At 39.0% G+C, this 16760-nt stretch overlaps 1 protein-coding gene across 1 annotated transcript; it reads right to left on the bottom strand.

Moving 5' to 3' along the window:
• Positions 1-408: 408 nt before the first annotated feature.
• Positions 409-1793, bottom strand: LOC111153071 (metalloproteinase inhibitor 1-like). The gene is given in 6 exon segments (XM_022511867.1): positions 409-597; positions 843-964; positions 1183-1303; positions 1452-1495; positions 1498-1524; positions 1679-1793. Coding segments are annotated over 6 exon segments (618 nt in total).
• Between the last annotated feature and the right edge of the window lie 14967 nt (positions 1794-16760).

Raw genomic sequence — 16760 nt, 5'->3', positions numbered from 1 at the left:
AGGAGTCTGGATCTAGCCCTTTGTTTGGGCCCCAGGCTCTTGCTCTGACAGGATGAGGAAATGTCAGAAACTGGAGAATGAGAAAGATTTGGGTCTGGCATGAAGTTTCTGAAGGAGTAAGAAAGAGAACGTGATGGAAGAACTGAGAAGATAAAGGGTATTTGTCACTAGGGTGGGGTTTATAAACTCGGGCTTTATTTTTGTTAATTTTATTGATGCATATGCTACTTACAGAAGTGTACAATTCGAAGGAGGTGTAGAAAACGAACTCCGTTCTGTTAACATCAGCCAGGTGAGGAAACAATACTAAAACCCTACTATGTCATTTTGGTCTGAGTAGAGAAGCCACTGGAGTTGGGGTTTGGTATTGATAGTTCTTCTGGATAGCGGTCCATTCGCAATTCCCAGTCATGGAGGGGACACACATGGAGTACTGGGAATGGTTTCCTTCCCATATTTTGTGGTCACAGTCCTTCTGTTTCCACACACACTCTCTGAAGTCAGGTTGAGGACAGTCACGCCGGCAGATGAGACAGGGCTGAATCTAAGGGTGCAGGGAGATAGCGGACTGCCCACCTCTTGTCTATACCCCCCATCCTGGACAGAGAGGGACAACAAGGGTCTGGGCACAAGGAGAAGCTAAAGGAAACAAGGATGGGGGCGAGGACAGGAAGGAAACGGTCGGAAGAGGCTGGGCCAGGGCATGGAAGGAAGATGGAGCAGGAATCATCCAGAAAGGGAGTCAGAAAGGGAGACTGCAAGGGATAAAGATCTGAGAACAGGAAAAGGGACAATGGCAGTGCCTGGGCTGCAGAGAAAAATCACTTTAGGTGGCTACTCACTTCACATTCGCATCCTGCTCTGTACGCTGCCTCGAAACCCAGCTTCTGCTCTCTGGTGAGCTGGTACCAGAAATAGACCAGATGGCACCTTGTGAAGAACACTGTCCCTGACCTCAGAAAGCCTGCAGTGATGGGCGAGCGTGGCCCGAGTTAGCACAGCAGGTTTGGCGTCCTCTGCGAAATTAGCCCAGAGGGTCTGAAACCCGAGTCAGCCATGAATGAGGGTCCAGCATTTCCCCAGGGAGAAGGGGCCTGTGGTCTTTGGTGCGCTAGCTGCAGAAGTCAGCAGGTTTCTTCAGGGGGAGGCAGCAAGGTCGAGGGGCTGTATGCGGACAGGGACGCTCATCTGCAATAAGTAACAGTGACTGCTGGCAGGTTCTCAAACCATAACCACAGTCCACCCAATTGATGGGTGTGTAGATCTCACGGATTCTTGGGGTGCCCCGGGGAGCCTTGAGTACCTGTGATGGGAGAGAAAGAGTAGCTACGGCCTTAGGCTTTCATAGAAGCTGCAAGGCTCCAGAGACCACCCAACTCAGCAAGAGAAGATTGGGCAGTCTTGCTTATTTTGATGGAAGGAGGTAAGAAGAAAGGAGGTACAGAGTTTACCTTAGTGACATTCACTCTGAAACCTCGTTTTGTCCTGGTGTTCTTCCTGGTCCTAGTATATCAGCCAGTATGACTGGGAAAAGGAAGATATGGGTCAGAGGCCCACGGGTTCACTGATTTAGGATTTCCCCATCCAAAGTCTCATGGAGACATTGCTCAGATCACCAGAGCTCCCAGAGGGTGAGACCTCCTTGACGGAGACTTCTCTGGTGTCTCCCTAGACTCACCAACGTCCGATGTGCAGTAATACGTCTGAGGGTGCTGAATTTTACAATTACAAGCACTGCAAGGTGTTGATAGGGCCAGGAGCAAAAGAAAGGCCAGGAGGAATGAAGGATCCATGGTGGGTCCTAGGGGACATAGGGCATGAATTGCAGCATGAACTTCTTCTAATCTACCCCCCCCATCCACTTCTAGACAGAAACTCAGATGCTCATGGATGGCTGTCTACATCCCTTCATGGTGAAGGACCAGAGAAAGTTTGGGTCCAGTTCCCATGATCCTGTGGACCAGATGCATGAAGTCTCTGCCCTGCATCTGAAATGCCTTACCTCTGGCAGTCTGAGCCAACAGGTACCGCAGCTTCTGCAGCACACGTAGTGCCAGGAAGGATAAATAGTCATCTGTCCGCACTGTCTTTTCACCCTGTGGCATACCCACCAGGGAGGTACAATTTGATTACTGGGTGTACTAGTTAGTTAGAATCCGTTTTCTCTCAACTGCATTTCCTTTCATCCTTCAGGCATACCCACCAGGCTGGTACAGTGTGATTACTGGGCGCACCTGTCACTTGGAATCTCTACCTGGGAGGTTATACAAAATCCACCAAATTGACCCATTCCTGCAGCAGTATTTTGGGCTGAGCTGTGTCCCCCTAAAATCCACATATTGAAGTCCTAACCCCAGCCCCCCCTTAATGTGATTGTATTTGCAGACAGGGTCTTTGAAGAGGAACTAAAGGTCATTTGGGTGGACTCTACTTGGATATGACTGGTACCTTCATAAAAGCAGGAGATTAGGACACAGCCACACACAGAAGGAAGACCATGTGAAGATAAAAGCAGAAGGTGGCCATCTATAAATTGAGGAGATAACTCTTAGAATAAAACAACCCTGCTGACACCTTGATCTTGGACTTCTATGCTCCAGAACTGGGAAGAAATAAGTTTCTGTTGTCCAAGTTACTCCATCTGGGATACTCTGTTATGGCAGCCCTAGAAAACCAACAGACTCCTTTGTTTTATTATTCAAAAATATATTTGGGGCCTTTATACAACTTAAATTTGCATTAGGATTTTGAGAAAACAAAATCACCTGCAACACCAAATCTACCAAATAAAATTCATTCAGTCATTCAACTTCTATTCCTTTCCCACAGCTGTATTCTCTGCTTACCCCCCAACCCCCATGCCTCCAATTACTATGCTGTGGCTTATCCTCCTGTTGCTCTTTTAACTGAAATACCCATGAGCACTGAACAGACCCCAGCACATCCACTGTGGCACACTACATACAGCTTTTGTCATCTTGCCATTTTTATTTTAGGGCATATTGATGATGACACTACAAAATTTCAAGTATATCCTAAAGCTACAGTAACAAAATATGGTCTTAGCATGAGAATACTTATACAGATACTAGAAGAAATATCTAGAAACAAACTCACACATAAGAGGGTGAGTTGATTTTCAACAAAGAGGCCAGGGTAATACAGTAGAGAAAATGTGCCTTTTCAAGAAATTATGCCAAAACAATTGATGTTATATGGAAAATAATTAACTTTTATTCTTTCCCCAGGCCACATACAAACATTACCTTGAAATGGATCATAGACCTAAGTGTAGGTTTCTGCCTACAACTTCTAGAGTAAAACAAAACATTTTTGCAACCTTGGCATAGACAAAGAATTCCCATATTAGAACAATAGCAACAACAACAACAAAAACCCATGAAGGGTTTAAAAAATAACTTACTTAATTAAAACAAAATATTTGTTATTCAGAAGACACTGTAAGAAAAAAAAAGCCAGACTAAGAAAAAATAGTGAATATTTTATGCAATAAAGTTGAAAAATGAAACAACTTGAAATATAGCAACGTGGTTCCATTTGCCTGGAGATGATATTCCAATGAAGATCCTCACAAAGCATAAAAAGATGGTGTGTCTGGTGGAGCTCTGATTTTCTATATCCCTGGATAGGAAAAATGTGTGTGTGTGTATGTGTGTGTGTGTGTGTGTGTATGTGAGAGAGAGAGAGAGACCCCCCATCCGTAGTCAAAATAATGCCCCTACAAAGATAACCACATCCCAGTCCTTGCAATCTGGAAATGTTACACTAAATGGCAAAGGAGAATTAATGGTACAAATGGAATTAAGTTTGTTAATCAGCTCACTTAAAAATAAAGAGATTATCCTGGCTTATCAGAGTAGAGCCAGTGTAATCACAAAGATCCTTTAAATGTGGGAAAAGAAGGCTTTTTAGAAGAGTCAGTGTCAGACATTGTGATAAGAGGAAGACTTGACTTGCCATTGCTGGCTTGGAAGCTGGAAAGGCACCATGAGATCAAATCTGGGGGCATCCTCTAGCATCAGGAAAAGCAAAAAATGAAAAAGAAAAAAATTCTTCTCTAGAAAAATATTAAAATATCTAGAATATATTCAATTATGTATTAACATTTCTGTAATGTGGTACCGATGAAGAAATGGACAGATAGGCAAATTGAATAGAAAAACAATATATAGTCTCAGATGCATGTGCAAATTTAGCATGTGATAAAGGCGGTATCTCAGTTAAGTATGGAAAAAGATATCTTTGTAAAGGAGGTGCTGGGTTAATTGGATATCAATCAGGACAAAAATAAAATTATGTTCATACATCATAGTGATACTAAGAGAAATCCCAAATGGGCTAGAGGTCTAAATATAAAAAGCAAAATGATGGAAAGAATTGTGAAATCTAATGCCTGTTAGTAGTGGAAGCCTTTGCTAACTGTGACTCGAATTCCAGATGCAGTTAATCAAAATGTTGTTAAACCGATTACGTGTTTTTTAACTTAAGAGGAGTAAAATGTTATATGAGAAAAATAATTGCAATTATATATGAAGAGTTAATATGCTTAATAAACAGTTTCTAAAAATAGAGAAACAGTCAATAACCCTGTAGGAAAAATAGGACAATATAGACAAAACACAGAAAAAAATTGCAAATGGCCCTTACTGCAGTCCTGTTTCTAGAAATCACTTATAAAGATACACTTTTTTGTCTGTATTATCCAAAGCAACCTACACATTTAATGCAATCCCTATTAAGATACCAACAGCATTTTTCACAAAAGTAAAACAAACCATCCTAACAATTTTAGGGAGCCATAAATGACCCCAAAGAGCCAAAGCAATCTTGAAAAAGAAAAGCAAAGTTGGGGGCGTCGCAATTCTCGACGTCAGGTCATGTTACAAAGCTTTAGTAATCAAAACAGTATGGTACTGGCACAAAAAGAGACACATAAATCAATGGAACAGAACAGAAAATCCAGAAATAAACCCAGTTAAAGTCATTTAATCTTCTACAAAGCAAGAAAAAAAAATCCAGTGGGAAAAAGTCTCTTCACAAATGCTGTTGGGAAAACTGGACAGCAGCATGCAAAAGAATGAAACTAGGCTACATTTTTACACCATACACAAAAATAAATTCAAAATGGATTAGCAGCCTGAGCGTGAGACCATAAAAATCCTAGAAGCAAGCACAGGCCGAAATTTTTTCAAATGTAGTCTTTTTTTAAAGCCACATTGGCTATTTCCACTGAACAGAGAGCCCACTACGTATACAGTGTAGATACTTCTTGATGGTATCTACAAAAATGCCTGCGAGGCTTTTGACTGGAATTGATTTGGATCTAGAGATGTTTTTAAGTAAAACTGATACCAATATTGAGCCTTTCAAACCATGAGAATTTTATCTCTCTCTACTTATTATACCATTTTAAATTTCTCTCTACAATGTTTTGTAGAGTTAAGTGTGGCACATATTTTGTTAAATTTCTTATTTTTCTATTACTGTAGTGGGTATTGTTTTTTAATTTCAATATGTATTGTTCCTGTCATATACAAACCAGTACAAGTAAATTTTGTACATTGTTCCTGTCCCTGCAACCTAGCTAAATTCACTTATTGGTTATATAAGTTTTTCTTTAGATTTCCTTAAGAAATTTTCATACAAAGTTATGTCATCCATGAGTAAAGACTGTTTTCCTTATTCCTTTCTTTTTTAAAAAATTCACTTTTTTATATAAATAACAGTATAACAGAATTCATTTTATATAAATGATTTTATATAAATTTATATAAAATCATTTATATAAATAACAGCATAACAGAATTCATTGTTTATGTTCCTTTCTAATCACTGTGACCTCTATTACTTTGAATTGTCTTATACAATGACTAAAACTTTTGTTACACTGAAGAACAGTAGAGATAAGAATAGAAATCTCCATCCTGTTGCTGATCTTGAGAAATCATTCAGTCTTTCACCATTAAGTATGATGTTAGTTGAAAAGTGTTATTATACATTCTTTAATAGGTTAACAAATGTTCTCTTCTATTGGTATGCTGCTGAGAGGTATTAGCAAGAAGAACTGTTGAATTTTTCTGGATTTTTTTCTGCATCTACTTATATAGTTAGATTCTCTTTAACCATTTATTTGGTTAATGAAGTAAACTACATCATTTGGTTTTCATAAAGTTGAATCAACTTTAAGTCACATTGCTGGATTTGGTCTGCTAATATTTTCTGGTGGAATTTGTGTATATGTTCCTAAGAAATACTGATGTTAAAGAGTGTGTGTGTGTGTGTGTGTGTGTGTGTGTGTGTGTATTGTCTTTGATTTTAGTGGTATAATTTTTCACTGACAAAATGATTTATGAAAAGACTTCTCTCTTTTTTAAAGATTTTGTAAATGAATGTGTTATTTTTGCTGTAAAAATCTGTTAGGTTAACCAGGGAATCAAAGTTTATTTGAACTGGAAGAAAAATTCAGTAAACAATGTCAATTCCTTTATTCCTAATTTTGGTATTAAAACTTCTATTTTTCTTTTTAAAAAGATTTTATATATTTATTTGAGAGAGAGAGAGAGAGAGCATGCACATGAGCAGGGGGAGGGGCAGAGGGACAAGCAGATTCCCTATTTAGCAGGAAGCCCTTTGTGGGGCTCAATACCAGGATCCTGAGATCATGACCTGAGCTGAAGGCAGATGCTTAAACCAAGCCACCCAGGCACACTTATCTGTTCTTGTGTATATTTTGGAAATTTTTATCTTTCAGGAAATTTGTCCAATTCACCCAAACTTTCAAATTTATGGGCATAAAGTTCTTTATAATATTCCATAATTTTATTTGTATATATGTAAGATCTGTAGTAATGTCCTTTTATCATTCCAGATAACGGTAATTTGCACATTTTCTCCTTTTTCCTTGATAATGTATCCACTGAGTTGTTAATCTGATTGCCTTTTCAAAATACAACTTTCTGGTTTAATCAATATTCTACTAATCAATTTTTCTACTGATTCCCATTCATTTTCTGAAAGAGGGGAAGAAGAGACCCTATTTCTGATCTTTCCAACTTATCCTAGAAATAGTGCTCCTTCTTGCTGGGTCAGTTTGTGTATTAGATCTGGCAGACTGGGATATAGAGAAGGTCTTTCAGAGTAAAAAAGAGAGAGCAGTAGCAGTAACAGACAGTTGCTGTGCACTCAGAATGTTAGCTGCCCAGTGATATGAACATTAATAAGGGAAGGCTGACTTTATGCTTCTTCAACTTTGTAGCATCTTTCAGTTCTCATTATGGCAATGTGAGATTGCCCAGTGGTTTTGTTATTTTGTTTTTTAAGATTTATTTATTTGAGAGAGAAAGAGAGGAAGAGAGAATTCACACAAGCAAGGGGGAGTGGCAGAGGGAGAGGTAGAGAAGCAGACTCTCTGCTGAGTATGGATCCCTGAGATCAGGACCTGAGTCAAATTGGGAATCAGATGCTTAACCGACCGAGATACTCAGGCACCTAGAGATTGCCCCATATTTTAAGTATTACTCTATACTCACCTAATAATCGGTCTTTGATCACCTCATAGGCATAGTAAGTATTATCTAATCAAAGTCTATCATTGCTTGTTCCCATTTACCATTATCTTGGATCAAAAACGAACAGGGACATAGGCTGGGCAGGATAACTTGTCACTGTAGCATCTAATGTTTCACCCTCCAGTTTGGGTATCTAGAACTAGTTTTAGTTTTGCCATGAAATTGCTTTATGATAAGGAGCTCTTTGATTCAGTTCTTTTCTAAAAAATTAAGAATGATGTGCTATAAGTTTTTTGCTCCTACAGTGGAAATATCTGTTTCATAGCTATTAGATATATAGCAATTTATATACAGGAAAATTAAACCTCTGTTAACAGTCAGTAAAGCTGGTTTTGGACAGCGAAGCTCAACATTGAGTTGGGAAACTCAGAACTTGACTATTTTGCAATATTTCACCTAGACAAGAGCAATTAGTCTCAAGGAAAGGCAAAAGTACTAATTAATACATAAAAAGGTGGAGAGTTTAAGATGTTTAAAATGAATGACAAAGAAAGTTTGGTAGAATGATTGAAGGAAAACTATGAAGAGATGAAGCATGTTTTGAATTAATTTTTAATTTTATATTTGCTTCATTGACTGTAATAGTGTCCATACGTCATTCCTTGATTCAGGTGTTACTTATGGAGCACCTAATATAAGCCAGTCACTTAGAAAACAGAGGACAAAGACATCCTTTGACTTTAAGAACTCCAAGTTACTAGAAGGTATGTTGGTGGTAGGTGGCAGGTGGTAGGTGTCCCAGTGCACTTGTCACATATAAAAGATACCTTGATGGTCTTGGGGGTAGGACAGAGCATGGGAGGAATTTATTTTAAGCCTGAAATTCAGGGAAACATGCAAAAAATAGTAAGAGAACAGGGGTTTCAATAGTTAATCACTACATTTGGTGAAATGGGAGATAAAACTGACCTTGCTGGTGACAAGGAACTTGTCTTCCCATTTTTATTTTATGTATCAATAAGATAAAAACAGCAAGTAAAAAAAAAATTCTAGGTTTTGTTTTTTTATAAAAGATTTTTTTTTAAATTATGAAGAACATAAAAAGGAAATCAAAGACATGGAAGATGAAAAGGTTTTGTAGTTCAAGATAACAGGGACACATGACCATGACAACCAAGGACAAGCTTAAATAATTATTAATCATAATTAACATCCAAAACTTAGAAATAAAGGAAAAGATGACAACATATCCTTTTTAAAGTAACACTAGGTCATCATTAAAAGATCTCACCCAAGGATTGTTTAATTATTCTTAAACAATCCTTAGATTAATTAAACAGATCCTTAGTTTAATTAAACAATTAGAGAATGCATTCTGTGTTGACTTTGTTCTTTATTATTTGATGAGAGCATTGATACTATGATTTTATATGTTCAGCTATAGATTTCTGTCTAATCAGAAATCTAAACTCCAAAGGTTTTAGGTTATGGTCCCAAAAAGCAGTAACCAGTTTTTTATCTATTAGCAAATTCATTTCAGCATTCCTTTGAATGATTCTTTAAATTTCTGTTCCTTGAATTCTGCTTTAATCCAGGCATATCATTTGATTGATTCCTTCATTTGTTAACAAACTGAATTAAACTATTGGCACATCCTTAACATATGTTTATATATGTTCTGCTTTTAACTTTTTAAAAATTATCCCTCAACAAAAGTCATTACTACGGAAGTCCAGCAGAAATATACTGATACTGTTAGACATTATTTAATAACAGACAACTCAGAGTCCCTGTTAGAGCAATCTGAAAGCCTGATTTGCTACTGGCTTACAAACTGAATAAAAAAAATCTAAAGTTCCCAGGGGGTTCCACCTCAAAGGTAAGGACCTAGAGATAAAATGGTCCACCATCACATCAATATCAAATCTTGTTGTTAAGTGAAAAATCCATTATTTTGTTCTAGCACTATTTTTATGTTTTCACACAGATAAATTTGAAAGGATCATTAACGTATCTCAGAGCAGAAAGGTATAAAATGATACGGGACTTTCATTTCCCACTTTATACAACTGTATCATTTAAATATTTGAAAATGAGCATCTATCAGCTTTAATAAAATAAAAATTAAAACAATAAAAATATCACACATTAAAAATGACAATTTCATATTATTTATATTAACTATTCCTACTGTAATCCTTTGCAATCATCATGGATAATTTGGAATGGAATATTCTGATTAAATGTTTTCTTCCTGGGGCACCTGGGTGGCTCAGTGGGTTAAATAAAGCCTCTGCCTTTGGCTCAGGTCGTGATCCCAGGGTCCTGGGATGGAGCCCAGCATCGGGCTCTCTGCTCAGCAGGGAGCCTGCTTCCTCCTCTCTCTCTGCCTGCCTCTCTGCCTACTTGTGACCTCTCTCTCTCTCTGTCAAATGAATAAAAAATACCTTTAAAAAAATTTAAAAAATGTTTTCTTCCATTGTTTGAATATTTAAAGCCCTATAACAATACCACTACTGGTAGTACCCCAACCTCCCCCCCATGATCTCCCCCACTAAGAAGCGCAATTCATAGAACCAACATTGTATATCACATACAAGAGATAGCTGATACATATTATCTCATTTAAACCTCAGCACTCCTTTAGAATGGATGTAACTATCCTATTTTAGAGAGAAGCTAAATAGAAGCTTAGAAAGGTTAAACCATTTAATCAAGATGAATTGGAATTTGCATCTCCAGACTTCATGGCATCCAGTCCAAGCCTGATCTACCATTCCACACCAGCTCTGCTTTACTCTAGTGCTCATATTAAAATGCGAAAACATGAGTAATTCACAGAACTGCCAGACTAGAATGCAAGACCACATCCATCTTACTATTCCTTTGGATAAACCCTATCTTGTCACCCAAAACTCAGAGGATGTAAATTGCACAAGGGTGATGGGTGGGTGCTTCTATTTTTATAGGCCCCTGGATCCCAGATCTGTTTCCCTGTGGAAGTAATGAAGCCAGTCAGCATCATCACTCGTCAAAGATTTAGAAAACAAGAAGGAGCACAAAATCATTTCCAAGTCACCTGCTGCCAGTTAAATAAGATTTGAATGGATTTTCTAATGTTTCAAGTACTTCCTTACAGACGGCTAAGAAATTCATAAAACCAGCCATGAGAGTTCTATTGCCTATAAGAGTAAACAGTTATGATAGAGGAGTAAATGCCTACACCCAGAGAGCCTTTTAAGAGGAGACTGATAAGAGTTTATATATCTCAGACAGAGGGAAAGGACCCCTTTGATCATTCTCATGCAAATCCCCAACAGCTAACAGAAAGCTGCTTTAGGTTGTGCCATATTTTTCTTTTTAAAATGCATATCGAACAACTAGCTTGGAAGTAACACTTTCCTTTTGAAGATTTTTTTTTTTCTTAAATTGGAAACAATTACGGGAGTTAGACTCTTCCTCTTTTTAAACAGAAATTTTCTTTGTAACTTTTTTCTCTGAAAGAGATTCCTTTAGAGATATAGGCAACAAAACAATGCAATTAGCTTCTGGATTTGTTTATCAGAACGGTTCAGGGTTCCCTCTCCTTTTTCTCCATCTTGTATGTAATCAGAAAAAGAGGCACACAACATCAGCGCCAGCTGCCTTCACTTCCTATTCCTTGATTTCAATAGACACACCAAATGGTCTCCCGACTCAGCTAAAGGAGGTAGAAAGTTGCAGTTAGGGACCCTTTTTTTTGTTTGTTTAATTTTCTCTGACCTCTTTCTCTGAACAAAATCTCTTCCTGGTACTCTCTACTTCTCTCGTCACTGTGATGGGTCTTGGGTTTTCAGGTGAGGTGGGGTCCCTTATCAATTGCGTCACTCTGATGCTCCAATGATTTGAAAACAGTGATATAATATACACAATACAGTAGTATTGTCAAATTAGGCAGGGATGTCCAAACACCTGCCTCAAGCTCCTCTCCCAGCCTAGAAGGCCCTACTCCCTTTCTTCCACCTACAACTTCAAGGTATAGCGTTAGTGCTAGTTCTCACACTGACAACCTATCATTCCCATTGGCAGACATCATAGAACTTCCTGGAACTTTTGATAAACATGATCATCAGGCCCACAGAAGACACTGGGACTTAACTGTAGTTATTTCTGGATAACTAGCTTTCATTTATTTCTTCATTAATTGAGCACACAGTCTTTGGGGCCTTCTGGGGGACAGATGGAAGATGAAGGGCACATAGTCAATGCCCTCAAGGACCTGCCAGGTTCCTGGTGATGGAAGACACCAATGTTGAGACGGTAGTCAACAACCTCTGAGGCTCAGTTGGGTAATTCTCAAATCCAAATTGTTCCAAACTGAATTTTGTCTCCTTTCTCCCATTTCTTCTTCTAGTTAATGGCAATAGCAGTCAGTCCGAAAGTGATTCAGGTCTGTCTCCGTGGGAGTCACACTTTCCTCTAGCTTTTCCCTCACACCAGGCCCAAACTTTAACAACCAAGTCAGCACTCCCAGAACCCCATGAGCACTTCTGGGCCTTCACTCACACTGTCCCTTCTGCCTGAATATTCATTCTCCTTCAGTCTGGTAAAATTGGAAGGAAAGAGTCCATGAGGACTAGTGCAAAATGTATGGAAAGTCTGCAGGGGATGATACGAGTTATGAATTATTATTATTGCTGTTGTCCTTGTTATTGCTTCAAAAGCCAGAAAACCCAATTTAAACTGCCTTAAATAATAAATGTACTTTGCTAACTGAAGGCAAAGGAAAGACTAGCTTCAGGTGAGACTTGGTCCAGGACTCCAGTGACCTGACTAGAATTCGATTTCTTTCTCTTTATTGGGGCTTACAAATTTTTAGCAGTTTCTTCCCTTTCATTCCAAGATGGCTTTAGCAGTTTCTTTGGCTATATATGTCCTGCTTAGATCCAAAAGGGTCGAAGAGAGTCTCTTTCTCAGAAGTCACTCTGGAAATCGCATTGACTTGGGTTGGATCATGTGTCCACCCCTGAGCCAACAACTGTGGCCAGGAAAAGGGTCATTTAGAGTGGCCTAAGTCAATAAAGATTCACTCTGGCCTTGGAAGTGAAGTCAAGACTACTCAAGGCATAACAAGTACTTTTCCAAATAAAGTTCAGGGTGCTGCAGCTGGTGGGGGGTGGGAATGCAGAGGAAGTAATAAACAAATGTTCCTTCTAGGGCCCAAAGAATGTTTTGATGGCAGAATGTAGGTTTGGACTTAACAATGGCAGCAATGGGACGCCAGTGGGACCTTCAAATAGTTGATTATTTTCAGATTTCCTCTCCTTTAATCATTGAATGAGATAATGATGAAGTTTTTAGAAGCAGGTAGAATGCTAAAAAATATATGGTAGTTCTACCAGAAGGGATTAAGCCACTGCTGTGTCTTGGCAAATGGAGAAGTCTAAGTAAATCCAACACATGAATAAATGATTGTGTATTATAGGTGTGATTAGCTGTTCTAGCATCCATCAATATCCTAGTATTAAAAACAAGCCACCTGTTCATTGCTCTTTACATTTTACTTATGGCCTTTGGAGGAAATTAATCAGTAATTTAAACAACCTTTAGACAGCAATTAAAAAGAGCTTCCCCGAGAGAAAGATGTTGTCAGAAGCATTATACTTACCCACTTTATCACTGAGTTGTCCTAAGGAATGGTAAATTAGTTAACTGTCTAAATGTTATACTTTCTCCTCGATTTAGTTTTATTAATGAAGAACAGATACATTTTTAAACAAATATTTGCAATTAGAGAGACACTAGAACACCAAACTATTAGAGCTGGTGGGGACTGGACAGTGTGACCCATCTGACACATGAGAGGTGGGGTTGGGGGAGAGAAGTGACAGGCCTGAGGACACCTAAAGAAGAGGTGGCTAAGAGAATGGTCTTCGAATAGGCAGTCTGGGGCTCCAACCTACCTGCAGATCCAGGCCTTTGTGTTTCTTTCCACCTCACATAGGGTCTCAGTCCCGAGAAGGTGTAAGTTGAAGAAGATGCCTGGGAGTTGCTGCTGCTTTAAATGGCTTTATTAAAATATAATTGATACACAAAGTCTGCACATATTTAATGATAAGATTTGATGAGTTTGGACATATATGTACACATGTGAAATCATGATTCCACCTACAAGAGGTATGTAAAATAAAACTCAGAGAAGCCAGTGAGATTCTTGTGCAGGTATCCAGGGTGGGACAACGCCTATTTTGCTCACAAAAAGGCAGTTGGCCTCAAAAGCTGACCACTAGATGGCAGAAAAAATCCATGTACCTAATATGGAGGCACCTGTTCTTAAGATTTTGGAGCTCTGCGTATCTCTGAGGAGACTAGCTCATCTGCTTGGTGAGTACTGGAGAATTAGGGATCGGCTCACTGCCATGTCAATTCTGTAAATCTGTACCTCTCTGAAAAGTCTATTGGTTAATCCCATCCTTCTTTTCATTAAAATATATTAGAGGGAAATGATGTACTTTAAAAAAAAAAGATTTTATTTATTTTATTTGACAGACAGAGATCACAAGTAGGCAGAGAGGCAGGCAGAGAGAGAGAGGAGGAAGCAGCTCCCCGCTGAGCAGAGAGCCCGATGCAGGGCTCGATCCCAGGACCCTGAGATCATGACCTGAGCTGAAGGCAGAGACTTAACCCACTGAGCCACCCAGGCGCCCCGGAAATGATATACTTTGAAAACTATTTTAGAAAAGGCTTGAATGACCATTAGATAGTATTTCCTATTTCTTACTAGAAGTTTCTGCATCACAGGAGAGATGACTTGACAATCCAGAGTGATGCATCTCTAATGGCTAGAGTGGCATCTGAAATATTTTTAGGTAAGTGGGAGCTCATCAGCCTCTGGAAACAGGTCAATGGAGGCAGCCAGAAACTTCTAGCAATTATAATAGAAGTCTGTATTGTTTGGCACCTACCATGTGCCAGGCACTGTGCTAAGCACTCTGTATTGGTAAATTTAATATTCACAACAAACGTGAAACAATGCATATTAAATCTGTTTTACAGAAAAGCATACAGAGGTCCAGAGAGTTTAATTTGCTCAAGGTCATATAATTAGAAAAATATGACTTAAAAAATGTACTTAGACTGCACAGAATTAACAATATGGTGCTTGATGTTAGCATTGTTTAGGGCTTTATGAATCCAGATGAAAATTAATTGCCCCTTTGGCCCTGTGACTCACGTATTAAAAACATCTCATCATTGGAACACTGGAAAAAGTGGTTTTGGAAAAACAGTTTTAGCTGCTACTCTGAGTTAGGACGAGCATAAATTCCTAAGGGAGCATGTGAAATATCTAGGCTCCTCTTAGCAGAGGATTTGAGACGAGGGCTGTTCTGCTGGCTTCAGGTTGCGTGGTCCTCTGTGCAAGGGAATAGTTAAAAAACACAACATGGCTTCTCTGAGAGCCCATCTCAGGTCTCTTCCATTTTCTCCACAGGCAAAACACATCCAGCCTGATGTATTTCTTGGATGTGTATCTGGATGTTCAGGAATTTTGTTTAACAAGTCAGTACCCTTGGGATAGGGTGAGCTTTGTCGGTGATGTAGTGTCCCGTATTTAGAGAATGGCCACTCTACTCATTCAGCCATGTCCTAACATTCATTGCAGTTGTTAGGATTCTCAGTACAAAGTAAGAGAACCCAAATCTAGCCAGCTTATCCACGGAATATTATGCAGCCATCAGAAAGGATGAATACCCAACTTTTGTATCAACAGGACGGGACTAGAGGAGATTATGCTGAGTGAAATAAGTCAAGAAGAGAAAGTCAATTATCACATGGTTTCTCTTACTTCTGGAGCATAAGGAATAACATGGAGGACATTAGGAGAAGTAAAGGAAAAGAAAATTGGGGTAAATTGGAGGGGGAAATGAAAGATGAGAAACTGTGGATTCTGAGAAACAAACAGGGTTATGGAGGGGAGGAAGGTGGGGATGGGTGAGCCTGATGGTGGGTATTAAGGAGGGCATGTATTGCATGGAGCACTGGGTGTGGTGCATAAACAATGAATCTTGGAACATGAAAAAAATAAAATAAAATTAAGATGTTAAAAAAATGTGGCTATAAAGTCAATTTAAACATACCTCATGGCATGGAATGGAATGGAAAGCAGCTGGATGTCAAGAGGTTTGGAATTAGAAACTGGCAAGATCCTGAGATCTCTTTCTCTGTCCACCTCCAGGACCCACTTTTCTTTCTCTGTACATCTTGATCATTCTTATTCTTATTCTTAGCCCCAAACTCTTCCTGCTTCTTAGTAAAAATCCTGGCCATCCCCTACAGCTCTGAGATCCCCATGTTATGTGTTCTGCTAAACAAGAAAATCTGACTTCCAAATTTCTCACGAAAATATACGATGGGCTCATACTGAGGCAATATTGTGCAAAGACCTTAATTTTTCTGTCTCAGGCGACAATACGCTTTAGAAGTTTTTTGTTTTGCTTTTCCATCATGATGGGGCTGGTCTTGCTCACTTGCAGATAAGGCTCTATCAGCTCTGCTAATATAACCTGTTCATTTCAAAGGACTTTGTAAGTTGGCTGTAATTCACTTTCTCAGAATTGGGAAAATCTGTGTCTTTTGAGATAGAAGAGTTCTTTTCTTTTTCCTTTTAACTTTTGTTTTATTTTTTTCCCCTAAAATATCAGAATGCTATTTTTCCAGGTGCCATGTGGCTCTCTGACAACACACAGACTGCTTTAGCTGTTTTTAATGAACGTTATCGCCAGCTGCTCAGCTGTGGCAACTTTTGTTTTAAAATTTTTTTTTTTTTTTTAATTGTGGGAGGTGGCAGAGAGCTTGCAGTCTGCGTCACTGATGTTCTCCTGGGTACCAGGAACTCTGTGCTGCAAGAGGCACCAGCACCCATCCTTTATCTAAGTATGCACACAAGTAAAGCCTCAGGTAAAATTGCCAAGTGCCCACCATGTATGTTTGGACCCCTCCTTGTGTTGCCCCTTCTTCCCTGAATGCCTGCCCTTGTGTGATGAGATGACGGGTCTGCAGAACTTGTCTGGTTGCCTATGAAGTGATAAATGGGACCCAAAGCTGAGGGAAAAGAGGCATCATAGATCAAACAACTAGAGGTAGGTCCCAGATCCTCACAGAAGTATCCAAGCTGTCTCTGCTGCCTTAGTCTCATCCCACATTCTTTCCTGCCAAGCTTATACAAACAAAAGATTTGGAAGAGGGGCAGGG

This window comes from Enhydra lutris, unplaced genomic scaffold, assembly GCF_002288905.1.
Source record: "Enhydra lutris kenyoni isolate GAN:26980312 unplaced genomic scaffold, ASM228890v2 scaffoldscaffold30, whole genome shotgun sequence".
Taxonomy (NCBI): domain Eukaryota; kingdom Metazoa; phylum Chordata; class Mammalia; order Carnivora; family Mustelidae; genus Enhydra; species Enhydra lutris.
This window is presented reverse-complemented; position numbering and strand designations above follow the sequence as displayed.